This window comes from Meles meles, chromosome 21 (genome assembly GCF_922984935.1).
Source record: "Meles meles chromosome 21, mMelMel3.1 paternal haplotype, whole genome shotgun sequence".
NCBI lineage: Eukaryota > Metazoa > Chordata > Mammalia > Carnivora > Mustelidae > Meles > Meles meles.
Genome location: NC_060086.1, coordinates 34,846,943 through 34,863,305, shown reverse-complemented (window position 1 = coordinate 34,863,305; position 16,363 = coordinate 34,846,943). Strand labels below are relative to the sequence as shown.

General features: G+C 49.1%; 1 protein-coding gene across 1 annotated transcript in view; it reads right to left on the bottom strand.

Moving 5' to 3' along the window:
• The window catches only part of ZC3H7A (zinc finger CCCH-type containing 7A), a 36,178-nt gene extending 20,182 nt beyond the window's left edge, over positions 1 to 15,996 (bottom strand). Inside the window, exons 1-6 of the mRNA XM_045992618.1 lie at positions 15,765 to 15,996; positions 5,065 to 5,166; positions 3,592 to 3,631; positions 1,405 to 1,602; positions 333 to 491; positions 13 to 93 (exon numbers count right to left, since the gene is read on the bottom strand). Of these exons, the coding sequence (XP_045848574.1) occupies positions 13 to 93; positions 333 to 491; positions 1,405 to 1,602; positions 3,592 to 3,631; positions 5,065 to 5,132 (546 nt within the window). The 5' untranslated portion in view covers positions 5,133 to 5,166; positions 15,765 to 15,996. The remainder of the gene's footprint in view (positions 1 to 12; positions 94 to 332; positions 492 to 1,404; positions 1,603 to 3,591; positions 3,632 to 5,064; positions 5,167 to 15,764) is intronic.
• Between the last annotated feature and the right edge of the window lie 367 nt (positions 15,997 to 16,363).

Genomic DNA, 16,363 nt, shown 5'->3' with positions numbered 1-16,363 from the left:
GAACTGACTTACCTCGGCCCTGACATATGCTTTTCTTATCTTAAATCCCAATTTCTGAGCTAGTTCTTGAGTTAGTTTTATTACATGTTCATCCTGGGGGGGGGGGGGGACAACGAAAATAAGTTTAATGGAGGCTTCTACGTACTGACCATGAAGACGCACAGGCAGAAAAGCAATAAACCTATTTGGTCCAGACACTTGCTTTCTGAGTGCTCCAACTGAGCAAGCGGACAGCTGGCTGGAAATGTTAACTCTTTCAATGCCACCTGTCCACACGGAAGCAAGGAGACGGTTACGGTGTAAAACAACGAACCGAAGCACGAGATCCATACCTGAGGCACCGCCAAGGAGCACTTCGCTACAGAGTCATAAGCCTCTCTGTACCTTCCCAAGTCGCTGAGAGCCTTTGATTTCCGATACAGAGCTTTGCAGTTACTGGCATTTAAACTGAGGACGGCGTCACACTCCTCTAAAACTTTATCGTGGAAACCCTGGGGTGTGAGACCAGAGAAAAGTTAGCCACAGCTCATTTCTTACACTGGTGGCTTCCTGCGAATGCAAACCAATGGAGACCCAGACTATTACCCCCAACCCTTCTAAACTCTTGAGTCTGCAGTATCATTTTTCTTTCTGAAAATTATCTTCATTACGAAATTTCAAATATGCAAAAGTACGAAGATCACTCCCCATATACCCATCCTCCAGATCAGATAAACATTAACATCTGGCCAGAAAGGCCCCGGATCTTCAGGAAATAAAACTTCTCAGACACGGTTGATGCCCCAGGTGTCATTCTCCTGTCCTACTCTCTCCACTAGTTACCCTTTGGCGGAGCTCATGAAAATGTCAGCTGGAGGGGGCGCCTGGGTGGCTCAGTGGGTTAAGCCTCTGCCTTCGGCTCAGGTCATGATCCCAGGGTCCTGGGATCGAGCCCCGCATCGGGCTCTCTGCTCAGCAAGGGAACCTGCTTCCCTCTCTCTCTCTCTGCCTGCCTCTCTGCCTACTTGTGGTCTCTGTCTGTCAAATAAATAAATAAATAAAATCTTTAAAAAAGAAAAAAATGCCACCTGGAAATGTAACCTCCAAACAGCTAGCCGATGAGAATCCACCACGGAAAACAAATCTGTGAACACCTGTGTCTTCCGGCATCAATTTCTGTTACAAACAGACACAGTCCAGAAGCCAAACTCACAAGGCAACTCCAAGGACCAGTCCAAGAAACAGTATTTCTAAAATCCCTAAACATTTAGCCAAAGCTGATTTTTCAAAGCCTCAAGCCACTCTAAAAGCGTCAGTATGTCTTTCTTCAAAACAGAAATTAGAAAATTGACTTCTAATGTACTATGTCATTGAAAACATTTTTTTCTCTCTAGAAACGCTGTTTTAAAAGAAATCACAACTCACCATGTTAGAATAGCAAGCAATACGATTTATATGCAGCTTTTCAATTATTTCTTTAGGGATGACAATTTCTTCAGACTTTGCATAACCAGCAATATTCAAAGCTTCTGTGTACTGGCTTATTGAGTTGTTCCAATCACGTTCCCGATAAACATCATTGCCTTCATTAAAAAGATTTCTCACCAGAGCACGTAAATATACCTTAAAAAAAGAAAGGTACCACTTGAAGCCCTTTACGGAACAAGTCCGGGCTTAAGGAAATTTTCGTTTTTGTACCAAAAACTTCCTGAGCCTTCCAAGAGATGTAACAAGAAACACAGCTCTAAGAAACTGGGAACCCAGAACCTGCCGCCATCTCAGCAAGGGCTTCCTCTTGCTCGCTTTTTAAAGAGGAAATTCCATTTCTCATGGAGAGAAATGCAGCAAAATATTTGTTCACATCCCCAACTCTGTGCCTATGAGAAAGTCCTACAAGGGGAAACTCTAGGTCACAAAGAATGAGCATCGTAAGCTTCTGACTAGTATTTCTGAACTGCCTTCCAAAGGGGCAGTAACACCGAACACATCTGGTTTCCTTCATGGCACCCCCCCCCCCAAATCAGGGTAGGATGTGTGCATCTGTGTTTGTGTGCGCACAAAACCCCTACCGATTTCTAGGTGAAAAACTGTCCCCTTTCTTATTTGCATGTCTGATTACCAACGATTTCCCACATTTTTGTTGTTGTTGTTTCTATATCTTTTGTCTGTTTCAAGGTAGAATTTCGTGATTCATCAGTTGCAAATAATGTCCCACATTTTTATGGACCATTGTATTTCCTCTTTTGTAAATGCTCACTCAAGTCAATTACGGATTGGGGAGTGGGGATGGTAAACCTCTTCCTCACCAAGGAAGTGTAGTATATACATTCTTCTAGAACATATAAAAGTTCTGAAGTACATACAAAAAGCTCCTTCATGATTTCTATCAGTGCTTTAATGTTTTTAAAAGTCAAGACCAGGGGCGCCTGGGTGGCTCAGTGGGTTGAGCCGCTGCCTTCGGCTCGGGTCATGATCTCAGGGTCCTGGGATCGAGTCCCGCATCGGGCTCTCTGCTCAGCGGAAAGCCTGCTTCCCTTCCTCTCTCTCTGCCTGCCTCTCTTGTGATTTCTGTCAAATAAAAAAAAAATAAAAAAATAAAAAAATAAATCTTTAAAAGTCAAGACCAGATACATAGTACAAGAACAGACAAATATTCAGGTCTTCGGTCTCATTTTGCAAAATTCCTGTCTAAGCTGACAAAAGTAGTAAGGAACACTGGACAGATCAACCTTTAACAAAGGAGGTGACTTGTGACCTGCAACTTCACCTCTCGGGAACCCAGTTCCAAATGTCAGGACTAGAAAATGAACTGTAAAATGAACGGATCGTTCTGGGTGTTTCCGAGCCATAACACTGATTCTACATCTGTTTGGAGAGAGGGAGGGAAGGGAGAAGGAAAAAGGCAGAGAAGGAAACAGAGACGAGGGGGAGAGAGAGAGGCAGAGAGAAAGAAGGACCATTTCGAAGCATCAAAACCCACAGAGACAAGAAGCCACAGGTGAACAAACAGTCCGTACCAGGGCCTTTAGTCCAAGACCCAGGGAACCGGGCTTTCACCGTGTTTCTAACTAGCTTCATCTCTAGCTCTCCCCTCTTAGGATCCAGGCACCCTTTCCTCCTGTTAGCTCCTCTCTTCTAAATTAAGAGCATGTGTGTACTTTCCTTTGCGACATAATCTATCCCCCTTATTTTCAGTGAGCTAAGAGCTAGGCTAATGGTATTTTTCAAAGGTCTCAGAAGAAAAATTAGTGCAAACTACCCTCAGGGCGGAAAGACAATACAGGACAACTGTCCACCTGTACCAACAAATACCGTTGTCCCGTATGTGGACAAGACTGGCAAACTCTCTAAGCGCCCAGAGAGTAAATGTTTCAGGCTTTGTGGGCCAGATGGTCTCCACCTTGGCTACCATACGTCATGCAAGCAGCCACAGATAATATATTAACAAATAGGTGTGGCTGAGCTCCAATAAAACTTTATTCATAGCAACAGACAACGGGGCCACATTCGGGCCACATTCGGCCCACGAAGCCGTCGTCGGCCAACCCCCACTAAATGTGACAGTTCTCAGGCTACTTGCAGAGCTTTTAGGCAGACGTTCCCCATCATTACCGCATACTGTTCCTGTGTTCCTGGGTACGACAGGGGTGACCTAGGAAGAAGAAACCAAGTAACTGTAATTATCGGGCTCTTATCAGGATTTCTCCATCCAGAAGGCATTGTGAAACAGGTTCTATTAGCTTGCACAGGTTCAAAGCGCATCTGAAAGACCTACCTCTCTTTTAACACCACGACTCACACATAAGGTAGGTCTGGGGAAGGAAGAATCTGTAACTCTTCCTTTATGTTCTCTTTAGTAAGTGTAACACTTCTCTTCTCCAACCTACCTCCACTAAAAGAAGGCTTAATTCCTCAAATACCAAAAAAGCTGTGAAACAGCATCGAGCCACTAACAGTTGTGACTGAGTCACTGTATACAGAGAAGGTGGTCTCCTTCACGGACAGAACATGGAGGCCCCTCGGCGGGGACAAGTCCGCCCAGGCCCTGGACTGTATCATCCCGGCCACACTCTGCCACCCTCGAGAAGGCTAGTTAAAGCCCAAGCTTCTTAACAGAAATGTTTGATTACAAAAGCCCTGCGTACAAGTTCATTCTCAGTCACTTTCCAGTCTTCGGAAGTGTTCTGATGGATTAGGTTGCAATTCCCCTCGGTCTAACATTTTCAGAGACACTGAAGGATTTTAGCTCTAAAAATCAGGGACAGTAAGCTATACTTCAGAACAAGAAATCAAAAGTACAAGAGCAAAAACTATTGCTGCATAAAAATACCTCATTTCAGACCTGAATTAAGGGCACTTATAAACCGGATTTAAGATTTTTTAATCTGGGGCGCCTGGGTGGCTCAGTGGGTTAAAGCCTCTGCCTTCGGCTCAGGTCATGATCTCAGGGTCCTGGGATCAAACCCCGCATCGGGCTCCCTGCTCAGCGGGGAACCTGCTTCCCCCCCACTCTCTGCCTGCCTGTCTACTTGTGATCTCTGTCTGTCAAATAAATAAATAAAATCTTTAAAAAAAGAAAAGATTTCTTTCTTTTTTTTTTTATTTATTTATTTATTTATTTATTTATTTGACAGAGAGAGAGATCACAAGTAGGCAGAGAGGCAGGCAGAGAGAGAGGAGGAAGCAGGCTCCCCGCGCTTAATCCAATATAAAAAAGTACAGTTGACCTCTTGAACAACACGGGCTTCAACTGTACAGGTTCACTTATAACTTTCTCTTTTTCGACAAATATAATACGTTACTGTAAATGTATTTTCTTTTCCTTATGACTTTGTTACTACTTTGTTTCTCCAGCATGCTTTACCTTAAAACAGAAATAATACATACAACGTACAAAATGCATTCACTGACTATTTAGGTTATTGGTCAGTCTTCCAGTCACCAGTAGGGTATCAGTAGTTACGTTTTTGGGAGTCAAAGGTTATTCGTGGACTTTAAATTGGTGTGGGGGGGTGCCTCCCCCCGCATTGTTCAAGGGTCAGCTGCACCACGTGCCAGTAACGCAGGTACGAGTCAAGCTCTTACTGTATAAACTGCAGTCCTTCCTTAATGTTCTGCTGCCTTTTTCTTCTTTCCTCGGACACACTGGACATGTTACCCCACACATCCACGTTCTAAATGATCGATCTGGAAAGAAACAAGCCACAGGGTCACATCAGGCACAGGGCTCCCGGACCCCAACACTAACACCCATAAGTTGCGGTCCTGCCACGCAATTACTTGTGGCCACGTCCCTCTCTGCTGCCTTGACTCTGGGGTCCCCGATGCCAAGAACCCTGGCTTATCCAGATGGTCTGGGCCGCCCAGCACACAGAAGCATCGGGTCCTCACTCTCTCAAGGTTCAGCAGCCACGCTAATTGGGCATGTTCCTCCTGGACAATCACCATGAAAAAGTCATTTTCCTCCATCTCTCTCCATCCCCCCACCGCTTCAGCTCTAAGTTTTGTTCCTTCCCTTTCTTTACGCACGCACGCAGAAGCTGCCGCTAAAACAGTCCTGGCCTTGTTTGGCTTCTGGAAGCTCTCCAGAAGTGGAAAGGTTTCACATCCGCTTGCCTGGGAGGGAGTCTGACTTCCTGGTAAGCAGAGCGGAAACCCTATACATATTTTGTCGTACAAACTTCTGAAATAATCCTTGTGGATACAACTGATAGAATAAAAAATCTGAATGAAGTCATTCATTTGGAATTTTCTAGAAAGTAAGGGTGTACTGGCAAATGTCAACACCAGTCAAAGCTATTTGTGTCTGCCCCCCCGCCAACCATCACTGTTCATTAAGCAATTCCCAGCAAGTTAAGGGAGAACCACAGGGAAGAGATGGGTGATAAAACACCATCTTCCAGCGTCCTAAACCAGGGTTTCTCCAGCTCAGCAGTTCGGGCCTGACAGTCCTTTATTCTGGGGACTGCCCTGTGCACAGTAGGATGTTAGCAGCGCCCCTAGCCAGCACCCATTGATGCCGGTAGCGCCCCTCCCCCAGCATGACAACCAGAAGTACCTCCAAGGTTTGTTAAATGCCCCGTGGCAGGGGTGAGGAGGGCGCACAGGTATCCTGCATGACTGCTGGGACCTAAGCCTCGGAGGACATCTGTTCACTCAAACTGTGCACGGGAACCCATGTGGCGGATGGGGAACTTGCACCCAGGCTAGCAGAAATGTTTTAGTTTCACTATTGCTTGACATTCTTAGTTTTATTTTTAAATCTACCTGTTTCAAAATGTAGGGGATAGGGAGGAGCTCTGGAATGCTCCAAAGGTAGGTAACTGGTGATCACTTTTTCATCTTTTAAATACTGTCAGTTCTAAATATTTTGATCTTCTGCCCAAGTTGGTACTTCACTGAAGTCTTTATATGTGAAATGATCTATCTGGGGTTGGCTTTAAGATATTCCAGCAAGGGGGCGCCTAGGTGGCTCAGGCAGTTAAGCATCTGCCTTCCGCCCCGGTCATGATCCCAGGGTTCTGGGATGGAGTCCCATTTCGGACTCCCTGCTCAGCAGGCTCCCCACTGAGCCTGCTTCCCCCCTCCCTCTGCCTACCAGTCTGCCTGCTTGTACTTTCTGTCAAATAAATAAATAAAACCCAACTTCCTTTAAAAAAAAAAAAAATTCCAGCAGGGAACCTGGACAATCTAATCTCCTAAGCTCAGGTGAGCATCTGACTCTCAATCTCAGCTCACGTTCTTTTTTTTTTTTTTTTAAGATTTTATTTATTTATTTGACAGCGAGAGAGGAAACACAAGCAGGGTGAGTGGGAGGGAAGAAGCAGTTTTCCCGCTGAGCAGGAAGCCCAATGTGGGGCTCGATCCCAGGACCCTGGGATCATGACCTGAGTTGAAGGCAGACGCTTAATGACTGAGCCACCCAGGTGCCCCTCAGCTCAGGTCCTGATCAAGTTAAAGCCCATGCTGGGTGTGGAACCTACCTTAAAAAAAATCAAATCAGGGGCCCCTGGGTGGCTCAGTGGGTTAAAGCCTCTGCCTTCAGCTCAAGTCATGATCCCAGGGTCCTGGGATGGAGCCCCACATCGGGCTCTCTGCTCAGCAGGGAGCCTGCTTCCCCCTCGCTCTCTGCCTGCCTCTCTGCCTACTTGTGATCTCTGTCTGTCAAATAAATAAATAAAATCTTTAAAAAAAATCAAATCAGACTAAACATTCCAGCAACCAGAAAAAAAAAAGAAAAAGAAAAGAAAAAAAGGAGTGGGGTGGGGATTAAACAGCAGAATGCAGCCAATGGGGGACAAACACAGGGATTCTTTCTACTTCGTCAATATCTGAAATATTTCCAAAATAAAATGTTTCCAAAGCCCATGACATGGAAAGCAAATGGCATTACTTCTGGAGTTTGTTTTTCAGGTAATCTAGCTTAAAGGGGGATGAGAGGGTGGAAATGAAACAAGACTGCCAAAAATATGGACCCCTGTCCCAACTGGCAATGGGAGGTATACGATGGGGGGGCTTCTCCATTTCCACCTGTACATATCTGACCATTTCCTGAACAAAAAAAGTTTAAATTCCTACCTGCATGTACAAAGTTATTTAAGGAGGCACTATTTGTAAAAGAAAAAGATAAAAAATGTACTCTATCCCTATCAAGATGTAAGTGGATTGTGCCAGAAAAAAAATGCACTGGAAAAAAAAGACAGGTAAGATATAAGTGTCCACAATACAACCCAGTTGTGATTTTTTTTTTTTAAAAAGGGTGGGGGGAGACTATATAGTCACAGTTGCTTGTATATCTGCGAAACAGCTCCAGATGGAACCACGGTGGTGAAAGAAAACTGGGGGACAGGCCCTTGTCATTGTGTACCTTTAAAACGTTCTTCCTGAACCCTGTAAGTGAATTATGGCTGAGAAAAAAATTTGGGGTATTTTTTAAAAAGTCTTTATAGCCTCTGAACCCTTCCTTGAAAAGATGACGTAAGGGACCATCAAGCCTTTTTTCTCTTTTATTTAAAGTGAGGCCAATTTTGGGAAGACTTGGTGGGCTCATTCAGTTACGTGTCTGCCTTCTGCTCAGGTGACGACTTCAGGGTCTTAGAACGGAGCCCCCCAAAGAGCTCGATGCTCAGCGGGGAGTCTGCTTGTCCCTCTCCCTCTGCTATTGTGCTCTCTTTCTCTACCAAATAAATCAATAAATAAAAATCTTCAAAAAATAAAAATAAAATAATAAAGTGGTACCAATTTAGGGCAAGAGCTTACCGCTCAAAGGCACCCAGAATAGCACTTGGCGGGGTGGGGGGGGTGGGGGTCACAGCAGTCAGGAGTGAAACTCAGTAACAAAAAAGTCTACCCAAAGCAAGAACTCTTCCCTATCTTTAATGAACAGGACCCCTTCCTCCCAACCTACAGGGAAGGTGGGGAATTAGTCTGAGGTCCCTGTTGGCCTAGAAGGGACTATGGGATCAGGATAATCCGCTGAGTTAATAGTCTTAGAGCTATTTCCCCAGAAAAGTGCCAGAAAACCTTGAACCTCGACCTCTTAAGGACAAAGGGCAGGTGGCAAAGAGCTGAAGCAGGCGATTAAGAGAAAATAAGACAGCAGGCTCTTTTAATAGCGTGAAACACATGCCTCCTTTACATGGTTAAAGATTTGGGAACATTGTATCAGGTGACAGTCAAAGGCAGTAGGATAGGGGATCTCATGTTCTTCTAGTTCTCTCCCCCGGAACCTGCACTAAGACGAACCGTACCCAGAGCTGGGTTACAAATCTTTCTCAGTTCCACAGTGAATATTTTGCCATTTAACCCATCTGCCCATCTTTGTCCATCCACCCGTCCCTCTGTCCATCCATCCATCCACCTTACTATTTTGATGAACTGCAAAGCGGCAGACGTCCATTATAATTCATCAGTACGCATGTCTGCATGCGCACCATGACCCTAGATTTCAGTGTTTGTTTACAGTGTTTTTAAGGTAAAATGCAGAAACTTTTTTCCTTGTAAAACACACAGACTTCAAGGCAAGTTCTGAACAAAGGTACACTCCTGTCACCCAGCCCCAGCTCCCCCCCCCACCTAGACATAACCCCCTTCCAGTCACTCAGGGAAGTTCCCTCAGGCCCCTTCCCCAGCCAATCCCTGCCATGCCCCTACCCCTGGCAATCTCTGTCCTTATTTTCTTCCATCCCAGCTGAGTTTCACCTGAGAAACACACCCCTTCCCTTTCCGTTTTGAAAGAAAGAAAAGATAGGGACACCTGGATGGTTCCGTGGGTTACACGGCTGCCTTTGGCTCAGATCATGATCTCGGGGTCCTGGGATTGAGTCCCGCATCTCCCCCAGCCTAGTGCTCCCCCTGCTTGTGCACGCACTCTCACTAACAAATAAATAAATACATCTGAAAAAATTTTTTAATAAAAAAAAGATAAATGTTTTATACATCATCTTATTTTTGGATCTAGTTAAAATCTGGCCTCGATTTTAAAGTGAGGAAGGATCTGATAAAGTTAATCCAACAGCTACTTTTCTTACTCAAACTCAGCGGAGCAGGACAGACATCCACTCCCTCCTTGAGACTGGGGCTTTATCTCAGGAGAGCCCTGGGGTCTTGCTGGAGCCCCTCCTCTTCCCCAGCCGCACCCCCCCACCCCTGGACCTCCTGCACCAACCCTGGCTCAAGACCCTCCTCCACCCCCCACCCTCCCCGGCCCCCTCTGGCAGTTCGAGATGTCTCCTAGACATCGTGGACTGTTTAAGAAGTAAGATTTTACTGCTAGGACGGTGAAAAGGCATGTCTCCTCGCCTGTCACTAGGCCACCCGTGCACCCTTCCTCAGGGCAACCACCCACTGTTACGGTCTCTTCCGCACCCTAAAGAAATTCTGCGAAACGAGAGAGCATCTTGACTGCGGCGGTGGCTCCGTGAATCCACACAGGGGATAAAATTGCAGAGACAGACAGACACATACCCAAGTGCACGGACAACCTGGTCAGAGCAAGAGCCTGTACTCTGGTTAACAGTATGCTCTAATCTCAGTCTCCTGGCTTTGATCCTCCACTACAGTGACATGAGATGGCACCGTTGGGGGAAATGGATGAAGGGTTCGTGGGCCTCGAGACACCACTTTTGCAATTTCCTGTGAGCTTGTAATTATTTCAAACTACAGAGTTCAACCCACCCTGTGCGTCTGTCATTTTATATACCATCTGGGGCTCCCCAGGCGTTCTGCACTTGCTTCTGTCTCTCCGCACCTAACCTCAAAGGTCACTCCCTTATCAGGGGACAGGAGAAGCTGCTTTAACCGCCGTGTTCCAGGATCCGGTCTTACCATGGCTTCTGATGATGCGCACTTGGGTTGTTTCCAGTCTCTACAGCTCACCAGGCACCCGGGACTTTTCATGTGTGTGTCCGTGTGTGTGTGTGTGTGTGTGTGTGAAGATACGCATACGTGCATATCTTCAAAGAAATGCCACGGGCTAAAGGCGGCACGCGTTTATTTCACCAGCCACTGCCAAGGTAGAACACGACCCTGCCCCACATCGCACGGGGGCCCCGATTTCACCACTTCACGGACCACTCATCTAGTGTTTCACTCCTGCCAACCGGGGAGGTAAGAAACGTGTGACAGTGGGGTGACAATGTGACGAGCTTTTTGTCTCAGCCCTTCCGTCACTAGGGAGGCTGCTCTGAGTCAGGTCACTTGCACTTCCTTCTCCACCAACTGCCCGCGTGGACCTTTTGCCCACTTTCCTTCCAGGCTGAGCTTTTCTCATTCAGGAAAGCTCTTTCCAGAGTGAGGAAAGCAGACTTTTGTGGTGTTCTTATTCTTCCCCATTCGATGTCATTCCTTCCTGGTTTCCTATGCTTTCTGACAGAAGCTTTTAGCTTACGTGGCTGAATGCATCAATATTTTCTTTCATGGCACCTGGATTCAGACACACCCACATACACCTTCACCAGTTTGAAATTATAACTCTGCATGTTTTCTCTGAATACTCTTATTGTTTCATCCAAAAACAAAAAAAAATTTTTTTTTTAATGCGACTCACCCGTGGACTGTAAGAAGTGATGCAGGGATATGCCTAATTCCCTTCCAAAGAGCTACCTGGTCTCCAAGCAGCATTAATAAGACCGTCTATGTCTATGCTGACATGCGTAAGGCCGTGACATATATGAAGTTCTGAGCCGTCTGTGATGTTTACTCAGCACTTCTGACTTGAACGGTCCCAATTCTAGGCCCTCCCGCCAATCCAAACCCTTTGCTCCATCTTACCTTTTCCGTAATGAAACCCACCTTGTCGCCCCTTGCTCAAATCAGACCCCTGGCCCCACCCTCCTCTTTCTCTCCCATCCCACTTCCACCAGCCCCTTGACAAAGCCCCCAAGTGACACTGCAGAGTATGTGCAGCCCCCCCCCCCCCCCCCCACCTCTGGCCACGGCGCAGGCTTCCTCCGCCACCCCCTGCCGGATCACAGATCCACAGGTCGTACCCCTCGCTCACGCGGACGTCGCAATATCCTCCTTTCCTTGCCTGGGCTCTGAGCTCCCAGTCTTCTCCACTGTCCCCTCCCCCCTCCACTTCCCACACTAAACTAAAAGGAATGTTCTTTTAAACACACAAATCAGTTGTTACAGTTCTGCTTTAACTCCTTCAGTGGCTTCCCTGGGCACGTAGATAAAAAATCCAGAGTCCTTACCGGGACCTATCATAGCCGGGAGGATCCTCCCAACCTCTTTTCACCCACCTTCATGCACCCACACATTCAGCTCCCATCACACTGGCCTTCTGCGGGTTCACAGATGAGTCAAGGGCTCCGTGTCTCTGGGGCATTGTGCTTGCTCATCCCTCCACCCAAAACACACTTCCCAGAACCTCACCGAGCTGGTTCCTTTTCCCCTGGAGTCCTGGCTTAAATATCACCTTTAAAGGCCTTCCCTTATCCCCTCAATTGTTGCCTTATCCCATGTTCGCTAAGCTATTTGCTTCCAGAGGTCCCTTGTTTGTCTTAGTCCTGATTATCTACCCACATCTGGATCCAGGTCAATACATATTTGAATGGAAGAATGAATGAAGGGGCCAAGCATAAAGAGAATGCTTCTTGGGGCGCCTGGGTGGCTCAGTGGGTTAAGTCTCTGCCTTCGGCTCAGGTCATGATCCGAGGGTCCTGGGATCAAGCACGGCATAGGCATCATCGGGCTCTCTGCTCAGCAGGGAGCCTGCTTCCCCCTCTCTCTCAGCCTGCCTCTCTGCATACTTGTGATTTCTGTCAAATAATAAAATCTTTAAAAAAAAAAAAAGAATGCTTCTTACAAGAGGCCCAAGAGTTAACACCCAACATGAAAGGGCAGGCGTAACAACAGAGGGTCCCGGGATGGGACTGGCTGTGATGGGACTCTGCCTCCTACCCGTTAGGGGAACAAGGTGGGGAGGAAATCAACACAATGGGGATCAACCAGAGACAGCAACAGAGAGAAAGACCACAAGCGACCCATGAAGGAGCGCAGTGATGGGTTTCATTCACTGCCAACAGCGGAGAAGCATGGCAGACACACTTCTCCCTAAATAAAAGGGAACCGGAATGGGATAGTGCACTTTAAAGCAAGAAACTCAACTAGATATAAATCTCATTGGATTATCTGAAATTTTACAAGCTGGAATATCCTCATCATCTCATCTTTCTTCCATCAGCTGATTTTAAATCTGTTACTCATTCTGAAGTTTTAGGTAAGGCGGAAAGGTGCCCTCGGTCTTCATTACAGTTCCTTATTTACTCAGTGCCTATACAGTGAAACTGATCATACTAAAGTCTGGTACAAAGCACAACGCTAGTAGCTGGACACTGTACTCATATACGTGGCATTTTAGCTCCACTAGACAACTTTAGAAACTAGCTCCCATTAAGAAAAGACACCACGGTAACTGATACATGATTGCAACATGGTGTAGAGACCGAACAATAGCTAACACTTAGCGCCCTTACTGGATGCTAAGCATTGTTCTACGTGCTGTGCAGGTATTAAATCATTTAATCCTCATAATAGTCTCAAGAGATAGGTACCATGAGGAAATTTTGCATAGTGAAGTGACGCAAGCAGTCCAGGATCACAGCTAGGGAAGTGGCAGAGCTGGATTTCAGAGCCAGACAGGCTGGCTCCAAGCCCAAATTCTTATCCACCAGGCTATTCTGCACTGTAAGTGGCGGTGATGCCAGGAGGAGGACGAGTAGTCTAAGTCAGCCCCAGGCTGGGATCTGAAAGACAAATACGCCTCCGACAGACAGGTGGGCATTTTAAAGACACTCCAGGGGGACAGAATAAACACACCTCTGCGCACTCACACACACGGTGACATGCTCAAGGAACACCATTTTAAGAAACTTAGAGCAGAGGGTTTCCATGGGGATGCAGCAGACTCAAGGAGGTAGGACAACAGTCCAGGGAAACTCTGCATCTGGAAATATGCTTCACCCATAACATAATGTGTTTAAACACAAGGACTGAATACTAAACAGTCGTACAAGACATACGCAGCAAAACAGAAAGTGAGCAGGGTATATGCACAGTGTTTGTATTTTCTCCTAAAAAGGTATTCCTAGAGGTGCCTGGGTGGCTCAGTGGGTTAAAGCCTCTGCCTTCGGCTCAGGTCATGATCTCAGGGTCCTGGGATCCAGCCCTGCACCGGGCTCTCTGCTTGGTGGGGAGTCTGCTTCCCCCTCTCTCTGCCTGCCTCTCTGACTACTTGTGATCTCTCTGCGTCAAATAATAAATAAAATCTTTTAAAAAAAAAAGGTATTCCTAAATTTAAAGTGAAAACTTATAATTACCAGTCTGCATTAAATTGTATCCTCAGACTCAAGCCTCTCCACGGAAGAGCATAACAAACAAAACAAAAAGTAGTTAAAGTAACTTTACCCAACCCTGTCTTGCAACAGTTAGCTCACTCTGTAACACTTACAGAAGTGTTGGGCTCCATTGTAACTCTCAGAGACTACAAACCCAGGCAGTGAAACATCCCCGATGTTCCAACACTTTCTTGAAACAATGACTCTTCTACTGGACACTTTGTTATGAGACAGACGGGAGCCCCCAAGCAAAAATCACATTAACTCAGAGGATGGCCTGGGCTCTCCAATTCATTTTGGTGGCAGAGGGCCTGGAAATTAACATGCTCTTTACAGAAGGCACCCATGAATACTGGTAATACTCATCCTCCGTAACTCACGATCTCATTCTGATTCTAACCCAACCTGTTTCCAGACTCCAATACACAGCAGAGAGAGAAACTCTCTTAACAAAGAAAATTTTAAAACTTGTATTATTCTGCAAATTAGGACAAGAACCTCATTTGCAATCAGCTCACTTCAGTTCAGCTCAGAGTGAGAAGGACCAGGCGGGGGCTCCTTGAGAGCCTAGGGGACAGGAGGCCACATGCCATCAGGGAAGCAGGAAAAGATAAGCAGATGGCACAGGCTCCCAGCTGCCCTGCCCCCACTCCGATGCTCTTTTAGAGCCCTGGCCAATAGCAGTATAAGGCGAACCATATTTGTAATTTCAAATTTCCAAGTTGCCATGTTCAACAAAAGTAAAAAGATACCGGTGTAAATAATGTCAATGATTTACTCTGGTTGACCCGATTAGATTCTAAGTATTATCATCTTCACATCTTAACTTAAAATTATGAGATCTTTCACCGTTTGGTTGGTTGGTTGGTTTTTCCCTTTCCATACCTAGTGTTTAAAATCATGTATGTCTTTTTCAGCCGGGGCACATCTCAGCTGGGTCCAGCCACGTACCTAAGCGCTCAGCACGCCCGTGTGGCGGGCCGGCGGCCACCTTCCCGGGCAGCTCGGGTCTCATGATGCCCGCTCGCTCGGTACCTAGCACAGGTGCCTTCTTTGATCTCTAAGCACTTGGTGGGGTGGGGGAGGGGGGGGACGGGAGAAATACCCGAGCGCTGATGAATTCCCCAGCCCGGGCGCAGGCGCAAACTCTCGGGCCCCCGCCGGCGCTTCCCGGCCTGACCACACCCCTGCGATGACCGTCCCCAGCCGTGCCTTCGCGCTAATGAGAACTGACAGGTCGCCATTCCTCACCGGTGGGGAAAGAAACCCAAAACCCGACAGTCCCCGCATCCCCAAGAAAGACAGGAAACCCTCCGCCGCGCGTCCTAGCTGGGCGCCCCGCGCAAAAGCAACGGGGGGGGGGGTGCTGGTTCCCCGAAATAAACGAGCCACGCACTCGGCGCGCGTCCCTCCCGCCCCCAGACCCAAGACACTGGATTAGGGGACCCGCGGTGACCGAACAGACACAAACGACGGAAAAAATAAACTGGTGGAGGGTTGGGGGGAAGGGGGGTTAAGGAAGCAGAGAGGAGGTGCCGGGCCAGCGGGAGCGCGTGCAGGCGTGGAGGGCGGGGAGCGGCGGCCCTGGGCGCCCCGCTTCCCGCAGACGCGCCCCGGGGGTCGCCCCGCCGCCGGAGGGCAGGGGAGGGGAAGAAGGGGTGAGGAGGGGAGCCCCGGGGACCCCGCCCGCCTGCGTCCGCCGGGAACTGCCGGCCCCGGGCGGCGGCGCGCGCTCCGACCTCCCCTCCCTGGGGGGCGGCGACCCACCCCCACCTCTACCGCCCCGGCCCCTGGGCGCCGCCGCCGCCCCTCCCCCGCCCGGCGTCCGTTAACGGCCGCGCGCGAGCACGAGGCGGCGGCGGGCGCGCGCCGGGCGGGGGCGCCGGGCGGGGGAGGGGCGCGGGCCGGGCCGGGGGCGCGCGGGGCCGGGCGGCGCCCACCTACCTGCGGGGACGGCCGCGCCGGCCGGCGGGCGGACAGCGGCGCGCAGGGGAGCGGGCGGCGGCGGCGACGGCGACGGCGGGGGCCCGGGCGCTCGCTCGCTCGCAGCTTCCCTCCGCGACCCGCGGCGACGGCGGCGGCTCGGCTGCGCCCGCGCGGCGCCCTCTGGCGGCGGGAGGCCGCGCTGGGCGCCCGGGAGACGCCGCCATTGGCTGCGCCCGGCAGTGTCGTTGCCGGGGGCGGCGGCGCCACGTCGGGCCGGGCCGGGCCGGGCCGGGCGGCAGCGGGGCCCCAGGCGGCGCGACCCCCGACTGCTGGACGCGCGGTTCAAATTCCCGGGCGCCGCGTGCGCTCCCCGGAGCGGAGGCGCGGGGGCTTAGACCGGCGTCCGACCGGGAGCTGACCCACTTTCGGGGTTCGGGCAGCCTCCCCCGAGAGGCTGTTTACTTGTCCGGACCTCAGACCTCCTCCGGTGCTTCGTACTCTGCGAGTGGAAACTCGGGAGCCCCGGAGCCACCGTATTGTCCCCGGTCTTCCGGACGGAGGGGGCACGGGCGCCCCCGGGGAGCTCCGGGAGGCGGGGCCGCCTCGGCCTGGCTCGG